This window comes from Chelonia mydas, chromosome 10 (assembly GCF_015237465.2).
Source record: "Chelonia mydas isolate rCheMyd1 chromosome 10, rCheMyd1.pri.v2, whole genome shotgun sequence".
In the NCBI taxonomy this organism is placed as follows: Eukaryota; Metazoa; Chordata; order Testudines; family Cheloniidae; genus Chelonia; species Chelonia mydas.
In genome coordinates this window covers 17,462,283-17,474,664 of record NC_051250.2, presented here as the reverse complement: position 1 = coordinate 17,474,664, position 12,382 = coordinate 17,462,283, and the positions used below count along the sequence as shown (strand labels likewise).

At 42.2% G+C, this 12,382-nt stretch overlaps 1 protein-coding gene across 8 annotated transcripts in view; it reads left to right on the top strand.

The window, feature by feature from the left end:
* The window catches only part of VPS35L (VPS35 endosomal protein sorting factor like), a 116,510-nt gene that overhangs the window by 90,838 nt on the left and 13,290 nt on the right, over positions 1-12,382 (top strand). For all 8 annotated transcript variants that reach the window (XR_006284562.1, XM_043524516.1, XM_037911764.2 and 5 more), the window contains 2 exons: positions 1,720-1,885; positions 11,825-11,943. Coding sequence is in view for 7 of the 8 variants with exons in the window: in XM_043524516.1 (XP_043380451.1) it covers positions 1,720-1,885; positions 11,825-11,943 (285 nt within the window). In the remaining variant the exon portion in view is untranslated. The remainder of the gene's footprint in view (positions 1-1,719; positions 1,886-11,824; positions 11,944-12,382) is intronic.

Here is a 12,382-nt window from a genome sequence, read left to right as displayed (position 1 = left end):
ATTGTTATGAGTCACTTCAACCTTGGAGGCAGTATCCTTTTTAACTGGTAGTGTTTTCAAGTGGGAATAATAATTAGGAACTGCCCGTGGTCATAATTTTCCTTTTTTGAAGAAGTAGACAGATTGTTACAAAACATCACAATTGCATTCCTTTCCAGGTTTTAACCCAGAGGTGTATTTTACGTGCAGATATAAGAAAGTTCCTTCTAAACATTAGCAATTATTACTGAAAGATAAGAAACAATCTTAAATTAATGATAAAGACCTAATGATGAAACCTATATAAATGAAGAAATTCAGAAGTTCCATTTTTACTATGAAAATGATAGCACTTTAAACACTGATAGAAACCACCCATGGTTTTTACCCAGAACCAGGATAAAAAACCCATTTACTAATAAGCAAGTCTCCCTTGGGGCCCATACTTAACTTACCGCTTTTGAGGCTGACATTCCTTCATTTGGGTTAAAATTGGGCTCAGAATGGAAACTAAGTTATAACCTTAAATGTGGGCCATCTAGTATCATGTCATGACTTTTGTCTTACTGGTGTTTTTTGGCCCTTCTCTCCCTTTTATTTTCTTAAAAAAAATTTCTTTCCCTCCACAGTGGAACAGGTTTTTTTTCTCCCACTTTTTCCGCTGCCCTCATTCCCCCTTCCCACTCTACCCACATATGCAGCAATATACATGGTGCTGTCGGCCAAGCTACTTTCTTTGTTTGCTCCTTGTGCTCTGCCGGAAGCCTTGGTGTCCCCCTGCTCGAGCCATGCATTTGAGGGAGTGCATTGTATTGAATATGGAATGAGGGAGAGGAGTGGCTAGCCAGCAGTGTGTTCTGCCTCCGTTGTGCAGGTGTGGCACTGAAGAGAGGTAACTTCAGAATTAAACTCACACTTGGGAAAATGGTCAGGAAGGAGCATGAAGTGTCCTGGCCTCTAGCAGTAATTGCCAATGAAAGGGAGGGCAGGCCCCACCTTTAGATCTGCTCGTGCTGAAAGAGATTTCCAGTGAGAGGCAGGGATTTCAGGGACTATAATTTTCCCTGCTTCCATCCCCCAATGCCTCTATTCTGTCCCTGCTGTCCTCTCCTCCCCACTCACTACATTGAGGAACTCTCCTATTACCATGTGGCTGTCCTAGAGGAGCTGGTATGTCGCACCCAGCTCATCTTGAGGTTGGTGCAGTGTTGAAACTGCTGTTAAGAAGAATGAAGTGTTTCTGAAAGTTGGTGTGCTTATAATTATTTCTTTTAATATTAAAAGGCCATTGCCATTCTGTAGCTTTGGTGCCTTCCCAATTGTATATTTCTTCCAAGATTCATAATTACATGAGTAATATACTTGTTTTTGTAGTTTAGTTAGATTTTTTTTTTTTTTTTTACTCTTATTATTTCAGTAGAGTGTGTAATTTTGGAAGTTCAGCTGTTAAGAAGTTGACAGCTAATTTTGTTTGCCTCCCCCTCAGTTAGAAAGCAAAGGATTTCAAAGCTTGTCTGCTGTGGCTGCCTAGACCAGGTTGATTATTATGGGTCAAAAAGATGTTATAATTTTCTCTTTGAATGTGTTTTTAAATGGGTTTGCTAGGAAGCACACTTCAGAAAAGTCACTGACGGCTTTAATTCTGTTGTATTTTGCTGTCACAGAGATGTTGCTGCACTTTAAAAACCAAAAACTCAAACCTCTCGCTGATTGTTAGTCTGTCTCTTGGTTGCTCTGTAGGACCATCCAGAACAGGGAGTGTTGTTTCTCGTGCGAGGACTACTCAATGTGATCCAGGATTATACGTGGGAGGATAATAGTGATGACAAAGTTCGGATTTACGCCAATGTTTTGCATCTACTCTCTGCAATGACTCAGGAGACCTATATCTACCACATAGACAAAGGTAAACTGTGAGGGTTATTGTGAGTTCTATGTTCTACAGCATTACATCAATACAGTTCCCCATTGCATTGCATCAGTGATTTGCCAGTGTAAATGCTAGCTGATTAAAATTGAAGCAATAACCTTATACAATGGATTATTCTCCTGCACACATCTGTGTACTACAGTCTAGAATGACCATGAGAGATCATTTGGGTTGCTAAGCAGGTATCCAGGCCATACTTATAATAAAACAATATTCCACAAAGAGCATTTATACTTAATCTACTTGTTTAAAGCTTTATTTGTGCAAATCCTAGGACTCCAAACTGGATTTCTTCAATGGGCCTCGTCAAACATTGTGTTAAGAGTCCTCCATGTATTTGTTTTAAATAATAGTATCTTATTGCAACCCACTTGTCAGAGAGTGGTATGTCCTCCTCTGTGCTCATGAGAACATAAGAATCCACAGATGATGCAAGTCTGTTTCAGCTCACAGTTGGAGAGTCTGGACTTTTAATGCAAGCTGTAGAGACTCATCCTTTTAGCTCTAGAAGTCCATGGTTCAGTCTCCAATGTCTGCTAAGACAGTGGCTGTTACTTTAGTACAGGGATGATCCAACTCTGTAAGGTCTCATACCAGTTCAGAAGTTCTTCAAAATGTTCTCACTGTCTTCCCTCTTTTTCCCTCACCCCAAAGGATCATAGTTAAGCTAAGATTTAGTCATGGGTATTTTTAGTAAAAGTCATGGACCGGTCATGGACAATAAATAAAAATTCACAGCTTGTGACCTGTCCACGACTTTTACTATAAATACCCCTGACTAAAACTTAGCAGCTCCTGGGGCCCGGGACACCACTGCTCTGATGGCTAGCCCCTGCACTGATGGCAGGGGCTGACTGCTCCCAGCCGCCCGCTGCTCTGAGGCCCCCAGGGACCTATGCTCCGAAGGTCTCCAGGGCGGTCTCTGGGACCGCTGCTCCTCCAGTGGCCCCTGAGGCCAGCCATACTGGCTGCTGCTCAGGCGGCTCCTGGGACCGCTCCAGCAGCATCCGGTGTGGCTGTCCTGTGGGTCAGCTGCACCGGCAGCTGCAGAAATCACGGAGGTCCCGGAAAGTCACGGAATCTGTGACCTCAGTGACAGACTCGCAGCCTTAATCATTGTTGTTTATTTTTATCCTCACTATCTATTTCACCAGTAGATTCTTTAACAGTTGAATTTGTGCTTCCCAATAGATATGTTGTCATGCATGACCCTCACATACTTTATCAAAGAGATTAAAATAATTTGCTTTCTATTAAAGTTCATCAGGTACATTAAGTGGATTCCAGTGTTTACAAAAAGGCTGAAATAGCACCTAAAAGGGCCAAGAATCCAATTTTGGGGTCTGTTCCAATGTGAAAGGACTGTGTTATAACTAACCGACCTGTCTCAGGAAAAATATAGATCATAATCACTTACCTTTTGAGCTATAAACTCAACCCAGCACACCTTATCATTGTGAAAAGAGGTGCTCTCAGCTGCCAGCATGAAAAGAGTGTCTCTAGCACACTTCTCTGTAATTATTATATCTCCTGAGGGAGGCTTTATTTTATCCCTCATCTTTTGCTCTGAGGAGCCTCAAGGCTTTATCTTTGACCCTCTACTCTCCTGTTTTTATTTTTCTGAGACACCTCCTGGCTAGCTTCAACCTTGGATGTTACCTCTGTGCTTTTGTAACTCCAACCCATATCCCTGGGTCTTGTATTCTGATCCCTTTTATCTCTCATTTGTTGGCCTGTCTTTGTTCTATTGGCTCCATAACTTCCTAATGCTATGCCTGAAAGACTGTGTGCTGCTTTCTGGATAAAAGTCAGTTTTGAGCCTTGTTTTTAACTCTGCCAGTTCTGGTGTAAGCTTACTGTAGTCGTATGAATTCCAGACACTGCTGCAGTAAAAGCAGTAGAGAGAGGTTACTAAGATAGGCTTGTTTGTTTAAAATCCAGATGTGAACTTGACCATAGCTGGGTATGCATAGGTGAAGAATTTTGTTTTGTGGACACACTTTCCCACAGCTTGGGGATTTCCTGCCAGCTGCCTTTTGTGAAGGCTTTCTCTATAGACTATTTCAAAGCTCCAGGATTACTGCATTGTGGCAATGTGGAGCTGGAAGAAGAAAATCACTTTTTCCAATATGCCACGTATTGTTTGACAAGACACAGCATCAACCACCCAATAGGAGCATCCGCTGGTCGCTTCTGTTAAACTTCCCACTCTCCCTCTACTGGAATAGCCTTTTGGGTTCTGTTAGCTTTGGATTTTAGCTTTTTAGCCTTAATGCTTCATCTTTTTTTTTTTTTTTTAAGATCATCCTGAGGGCTGAACTCTATTTGGTTTTGTACTTTAAGAAATTACAACTCATTAGAAAAATTAAATATTTCTTGCAGTTCATCCTAATTAATTCTATGATATATAGTGAAGGAGACAAAAAGGAGAAAGTGAGACAACTGGCCCATATTTTTAAGATCAAAGAACAAGCTTATAAGAACAGCAATAATATTTTTTTTCTTTTCAAAGAAAATTTTTAGATGGGTGAATCAGCCTGAATAATTATACAACTGACTAGTTAGTGCAGTTCCCAGTAGAAGTAAATAGAACTTTTCAGAAGAATCTCTATCAAAACTTTTAGAATTTGTTAAAACTATTTGCATTTATATGTTTAGAGGGTCTTTCTTTTTGTTTGAACTGTCAACAAAGCTTAGGCTTGTCAACACTTTGCATGCATATATTATTTAACAGCTCTAAACCTCAGAATTTAAAGCTCAGTCCTGCTCTAAAATTCAAGTATGTGGGGACACATCTGATAAAATGATCTATTATGCAAACACTGTTGCCAGTTTTACAGGAGATAGACTCAAATCCAAATATATATATATATATATATATGAAAGCAGGTTCAAGTGCTAGTATCTGTTGTGGGAATCACCATTTTAAAACTACGGCTGTATCTTGAGATTTCACAGTGGCAAACCTAAGATTATTCTAATTATAACAAATGACCAAAACAGACCTGTTAACATTTATCAACAAGTTGAATGTATCAAATAGTGCCACTGTCAGCACTAAGGAAAAAGGTTTCCCAAATGGAGATACTTGCCCCAGACCCTAAAAATGAAGTAAGTTTTGTTCTGACTCAGTTTTAAGCACTAAGTGTTTTAGCCCTGCAGTGCACCAAAGACTGTCTGCATTGCATACTTTGACACAGTTAAACTTTTGTGGTTGCATCTGCTACCCAGTAGTTCTTTCAGATGTACTCCAACTTTTGTCTCATTCTGCTCAATTCCTTGTATGATGCTAATCTTGCAAGATGTAGAAACTGAGGGAGGCTGCCCATCACTCAGTTGCTTGGAGTAGGCTGGTTTGGCAGAAGTTATCTGCAAAAGATCCCAAGTTTCTCTTTTTAAGGTGGGGAAAAATGTGTGAGGGGATGATCACAGCCATCTTTAACTGAGGCTTTAGCTCTTCGTGATCATGATGGGACCAGTTCTATTCCAGTTGAACACATGGAATTTTACCATTGACCTCACTGGAAGCAGGATCAGGCCTTTATGGCCATCCTTCTGTTGGAGAGGCCCCCAATTCTTTATGTACCTGCTTCCTGTTTTCATATGGACCTGACAGTCTAACCATAAACAGATGATGGGTTTAGAAGCTCATTGTCATTTTTGTGGGATATAGAAATAAATATTTCCCTACTAGAATCTGAATCATTATAGTGGAGACATAATGCTGGAGGAGAAGGGAAGAAAGTCATATTTTCCAGGCATTTTAAAAACAAAACATATTTTTTTGTAAATGCAGCTGTGTTTGGATGTGGTAATTGTATCTTCTTAAATCATAACAGGGAAGGTGAAACAACTAGCAAAAAAAACCTTCCCATGCATTGGATGCGTTCCAGTCATTGGACTTGCAGGTCGCTGACACTGACACTTTGGACAGCACTGAGGCATAATAGACTTTCAGTAAAGAGGAGAGATGCAGTTAGTGTCAGCAAAGTTTAAATCCTATTTCAGGATCCATGTAAAGGAAAAGAGAGGCCCAATTTCCCCTTAAGCGATATCTGCACTGGTTTTCTGCTTCCTGCTTTCTAAATACCCATTTAGGAAGGGTTGGCTTCTCTGCAGGAAAATTTAAAATTTTAAAAGTTGTGATCAGTTACAAAAAATCTGATTCTGACAGTGATAAAAAAGATGCTGCAAATTTAGTTTGCTCCAGAAAAAGGCTAAAATATATGGCAGAGAAGAGTGTCCTTTGTGGATTGTAATTGCTTGTGGTTTTTACACCTAGACGCTAAGATCTCACTCTGGCAATTATATATTTATTTATTTATTTTCATGGTATAGCTGGAACCATGAAAGTGAGGCTCAGAATGATTAAAATGTTTGAAAGTGTGGAGGTGAGTTAGTAGCAGAACTGGGAATAGAACCCAGATATCTTGACTTTTGGTCCCCTGCTCTAAAACTGTGCTTCCTTCTGATGGTATGCTGATTTTCAGACAAAGGCAGATCTAAAATAAATACTTGAGTTCTTCTGGTGGATGGGCTACCAAGATAAAGTCACCATCCATGACAAGATGTAGCAGCCTAGGAGGAAGTTTACAATTGAGCCAATATGGAACATCGGACTGTAGTGAAGATCTTCCTAGTCTCTTTCAGAATCTCTAAGAAAGTGAATGTGATCTTATCTTTTTCCATTTATAAAAGGGTCAGAATAACACTTACCCATATCTTGGGGATGTTCTGAAGTTTAAATGTTTGTAAAGTCCTATGATATCATCAAATGAAAAAAGCTATGTGAAGTAGTTATTTTCCCTCTTCCCCTGGGGCAACATTTCTGTTTCTAGACAACAGCACCATAGTTATATGGATTTCTTGGAGTGCCTTGTACAAAGAGAGAGAACTGGGAATGATTGTGAAGGATGTCTGGGGGACATTGGATTTTTTAATTCTCTTGGAGATTTGATTTATTAGAAATACCTAGATTTTGCTGAGGAAGACAATTAAAATCAACAGATCGTAAATAAGTGCATACAGATTATTATGTAGTCAGTAGAAAATTGTGACATGAAAGAGGATGATGCTAAATATACACAGCCGAAGAGGACTGGCCATGACTTGCTGAGAATCTTTAATCTCATTCTACATCAACAAACATGGGACTATCCTCTTGCAGCTGCTGGTTTGTTCCATTAAAGATGCTGGTGAATTTCTGAAATGAGTTCAGCTTGCAGTGAAATAGCTTTCATGCCTGACTAGGTGCAGATACCATTAAAATGGCAGCAGTACCAAGTACAATGAATATGGAATATTTCCTCTGGATTTAGTGGATTTTTTTCAGCCATTCATCTACTTGTAGATGCAATTGTCATAGGATCCAGGGCCCTAGTGCATTGGCAATTAAAAGTTTTCAGTGCCTGTGATGCAAAATGGTGGGCCACTTGAGTATTAACTCAATGGGGAGTACTGACTTCATGTGATGGAACAGTTTTCCTGGCATCTGCACGAAGCACATAACGTAAAATATATCCAGGTGTTAAAATGTGTTTATACCAAATAGACCTTTATTCTGATTTAGATAATCACACATTAGAACCTGTTAATGCTAGTATTTACCCAGCATGCTTCTTCCAATACAGACCGGTTTTTGGCACTTTATCGATTTACCGCTTCAGAATCTGAGCCCGGTGATTCTCATTGTTCTTGGCTGTGGAATTTGTCACGCATACACCTCATGCCACTGAGATATTGTGCTGCAGAATCTAGGTTTTCTTGATGTTTGCAAAGTTTGTACCAAACATGAACTGAACGTAAATCAATGCAGTATTGCTTTCCTGCATGCAGACAAGCAGCCTGACACAATAGCTTGAAGAGATGTGAATTCACAAGGGTATCAATGTGTTAACTCTGAAACCTAGTAATGGCAATTTAAAATATCAGCTATTTGGCTGCTGCTCACTTCAGCTTATAACTGAAATATCCAGCTAATGAACTGTATCCATCATTGAATGTACTGGTAAATACTGGTGGGTGATAATTAGAGGCACTAGTTGCTTATCTCTAAGGTTATGATTATATCACAGAATCCATGACTTCCAGAGACCTCCATGATATTTTTTGCTTCAGCCCCAAAATCTTAGCCGTACTTGTCACAGATTGCTGAGGTATGGAATTAGAAGTCCAGGTCTTCCAGTCTTCCCAAAACTATTGTTTTTCAAGTCACCTGTACCTTTCCCACAACAAAGGAAGAAAGAGGAGAGGTTTCCTATTTGCATTTAAAACAAAACCCCCACCTCTGGTATATTCCCATGTGTCAAAAGCTACAATTGTCCTTTTCCCAATTGTCAAAGTTCCTTTTTCATCCCTAGCAATTTCTACAGTGCAGTTTTCATCATCTGTGGCACGTTCAAGATGTAAATTTTGGTGATATTAAAAAATTGTATGTAATATCAAAATACATAGCACTAAAAACTTGCTATCTGGATTTATTTAAAATAACCGAGTTTGTTGAATTTATCTGCTGCTGCAGAATTTCCAGTTTTTGCAGACATCCAGAGCCGATGCTGCAGAGTTAAGGCTTAGATCATAATCTAAACAACCCAACAAATTAAACATCTATAGATACAAGACAAACTGCTTATGGTCAGCAAAGTGAAATAAAGTGGTTTCCGCCATATTGACTGATTGCATAGATTGTATGACTAGGGTTGCCAGGCATCCGGTTTTCGACCGGAATCCCTGGTTGAAAAGGGATCCTGCTGGCTCTGGTCAGCACCGCTGACCGGGCCATTAAATGTCTGGTCAGCAGCGCAGCAGGGCTAAGGCAGGCTCCCTGCCTGCCCTGGTTCTGTGTGGCTCCCAGAAGCAGCTGGCATCCCTGGTTCCTAGGCGCAAGGGTGGCTACGGGAGCTCCATGTGCTGCCCCTGCCACAAGCGCCGGCTCTGCAGCTCCCATTGACTGAGAAACGCGGCCAGTGGGAGCTGTGGAGGCAGTGCCTGTGGGTGTGGGCAGCGAGCAGAGCCCCAGGCCTCTCCACCTAGGAGCCGGACATACTGGATGTGTCCAGGAGCCACCGGAGGTAAGTGCTGCCTGGACAGAGCCCGCACCCTGAACATCCTCCCGCTCCCCAACCCCCTGCCCCAGGTTGGAATCTAGAGTTGGAAGGTGTCCAGTTTTCAACTGGAATGCCCGGTCGAAAAGGGACCCTGGTGGCTCTGATCAGCACTGCTGACCAGGCCGTTAAAAGTCTGGTCAGCGGCGCAGCGTGGCTAAGGCAGGCTCCCTTCCTACCGTGGCTCTGCGTGGCTCCAGGAAGCAGCGGCATGTCCCCACTCTGACTCCTATGCGTAGGGGCAGCCAGGGGGCTCTGCACGCTGCCCCCGCCCCAAACGCTGGCTCTGCCCCTTCCATTGGCTGGGAACCGGGGCCAATGGGAGCTGCAGGAGTGGTGCCTGCGGACGGGGCAGCGTGCAGAGCCACCTGGCTGCGCCTCCACGTAGGAGCTGGAGGGGGTCATGCCGTTGCTTCCAGGAGCCACTTAAGGTAAGCGACACCCGGAACCTGCACCCCTGGCCCTCTCCAGCGACACAACCCCGGACCCTAGCCCTGATCCCCCTCCCACCCTCTGAACCCCTCGATCCCAGCCTGTAGCCCCATCCTGCACCCCAAAACCCTCATCCCCAGAGCCAGCACCCCGAGCCAGAGCCTACTCCCTGATCCCCCTCCCACTCTCCAAACCCCTCAGTCCCAGCCCAGAATACCCTTCTGCACTGCAAACCCCTTATCTCCAGCCCCACCCCAGAGCCCGCACTCCAGCCGGAGCCCTTCCCCCCCCCCCCCCAACCCCCTGATCCAGCCCCTTGAGAATGAGTGAGTGAGGGTGGGGAGAGTGAGCGACAGAGGGAGTGGGGGATGGAGTGAGCAGGGCTGGGGCGTCGGAGATGGGCAGAGCAAGGGTGTTCAGTTTTGCACAAGTAGAAAGTTGGCAAACCTAACCCGCTCCCGCACCATAACTCCCTCCCAGAGCCTGCACTCCAACCCACTGCCCCAGTCCTGAGCCCCCTCCTGCACCCCTAACCCCTCATCTCTTGCCCACCCCAGAGCCCACATCCCCAGTTGGAGCCCTCACCCTTTCCCGCACCCCAACTCCGTGCCCCAGCCTGGTGAAAGTGAGACAGGGTGGGGGAGAGCAAGCAACAGAGGGAGGGGCCTAGGAGAAGGGCTGGGGGCGGGGCCTCAGGGAAGGAGGTGGGGCAAGGGTGTTCCATTTTGTGTGATTAGAAAGTTGGCAACTCTGTGTATGAGAAATGACTGAATCAGATCTCCTTGTTCTGTAGTCAGCTTTGTTTCACTTATGTAGGTTTCTAGTGTGTGCTCTGTAGTGCAGTGGCTGTGTGTGTATGTCCATACTGCACCTAGCAGAATGGATCCTTGATTTCAGATGAGGCCCACTGGCATTACTGATAAAATAGATATTTGTCATGAAACAGAGGCCACAGGTATTTAAAAAAGGGCTACGTTTTTTTATCAAGTCTGTGGCTGTGTAAAATGTTTGAACCTATCAGCTTTAAAATTACATCACTCGTGTTTTTGCTCAGCATGTATTTACTTTTTACTGCAATATTTAAAAAATAAAAATAAAACTGCAATTAATAACAGTTAAAAGCTGCTCTAGCACCAATTGAATGTGGTGCATCAGTAGTAACCATACTGACTGTTCATTCTAAGCTTCCATTTCTCATGTTATTTTGTCAGCATGCAAGGAAAGTAGTTTCCAAAGAGTAATAAAATAATAAAACAAAACCTTTTAAATAATAAGTTCTCTGAGGGCTGGGGATGATCTTCCTCTCCCACTCCCTGGTTTCTCTAGAGTATGCTTGTATTTGAAAATTCTTCATGTAATGTATTCTCTTTAAAATAAGTGTTGCTTAAAGTGAGTAGGTGAAAGAAGGCTATGTAGTTGGTATAAAACAATACAGACTACTTTGAAAATTCCTGCTATTATCTGAATTTAGTCAGTATTGCCCATGATTTTCAGTTAATCAAGTTTTACTTTAGAATGCCTTACCTGGTGTAGAATGCCTGGTGTAAGCAACATGCATATATAATTCTGGAGTCACCTGGATAGTTGCACACATGCCTGATTTCCTTATACTTATGGGACTAGGTTTCCCAGGTATACAGGGAGAATCAGCTAGAGGGGTTAAGCATTGAAGAGAAACTGGTGTCACTTGTCCCAGTAACACATTTTATAATAGTTAATGATCTGGAAAATTGGGGTGACAATGTCAATAAGCCAAATTTTTGTCCAGATTGTCAGCTTTGCATTCATATAGTAAGTTACAAACAAAAGGTATGGAACAGCTAAGTGAAAAATTTACATGTACAGTGTACGAGGTATGTGCTACAAAATGGGCACAAGCCTTTCAGTTTTCACCAATTTTCCTGAAATTCTCTTTCCATGAACACTATTGCTTTGACAGAGACAAGCAGCGTTTCTGCAGTTGTAAAGTGGTATGGTAATATATGAGGGCTCCAGGTTTGTGGTTGCTGGAACACTCTGCAAAACTATATGTTGGTGCTTGTATTGGATAAAGCATAAATTGTCCATCAACTTAATCAATCCTGCTCCTATTAAAGTCAATGGCAAAACCTACCTAGCTTCAGTGAAAGCAAGGGATCTGGCCATATGGAAGATTCGTATGTTGTGCTGTATGTTGCTTTGTGTTGCAGCGTGCAATTAAGATCAGCCAATGGTAATAAAAACACAGGTGTCAGGTCTTTATGAAGGATTTCATATGCGGGTGGGGTCATTTTACAGCTTTAAAAACTATCTGTTTTAAATATCCAGTATTGTTTTGCAGCAAACACACTTACATAATTATCCAAATTAAACTCAGATTTATTTATGCTTGTTTCTGCAGTTGATTCCAATGACACCCTCTATGGTGGAGACTCCAAGTTCCTGATTGAAATTAACAAGCTGTGTGAGACAGTGGTAGCTCAGATCCTGGACCATCTGAAGACCCTTGGACAGGAGGAGGTATGCCTTTTCTTGTCTTATTACTGTACAGTGCAACACCAGATCACTTGCAGAGCTCAATAAATGAGCCTTTTCAATTGATACTCCTGGGGAAATTTTACGCCAAAAATTTAAAAATTCCTTGCACAATATTTTAAAATTCTGCAAAGTTCTGCATATTTTATTTGTCAAAATAACACAATATAATCACACTGGTTTCAATTATTTCGGTAATTTACTTGAACTACAATTCAATGGATGGAGAATGGGAGTGGGGAGCGTACAAATATATGCAGCCATATGCTCATAGACAACTGAAGAGCAACTGTGGGCTGGTGAGTCAAACTCACAATTTATATTGGCTACTGACCATTGGTAGAAAGATCAGTAGCAAACAGTTCATGGAGCACATTTTGATAGGAAATTGTTTCAGTCCAGAAAGTTAGACCAGTTCTAATAG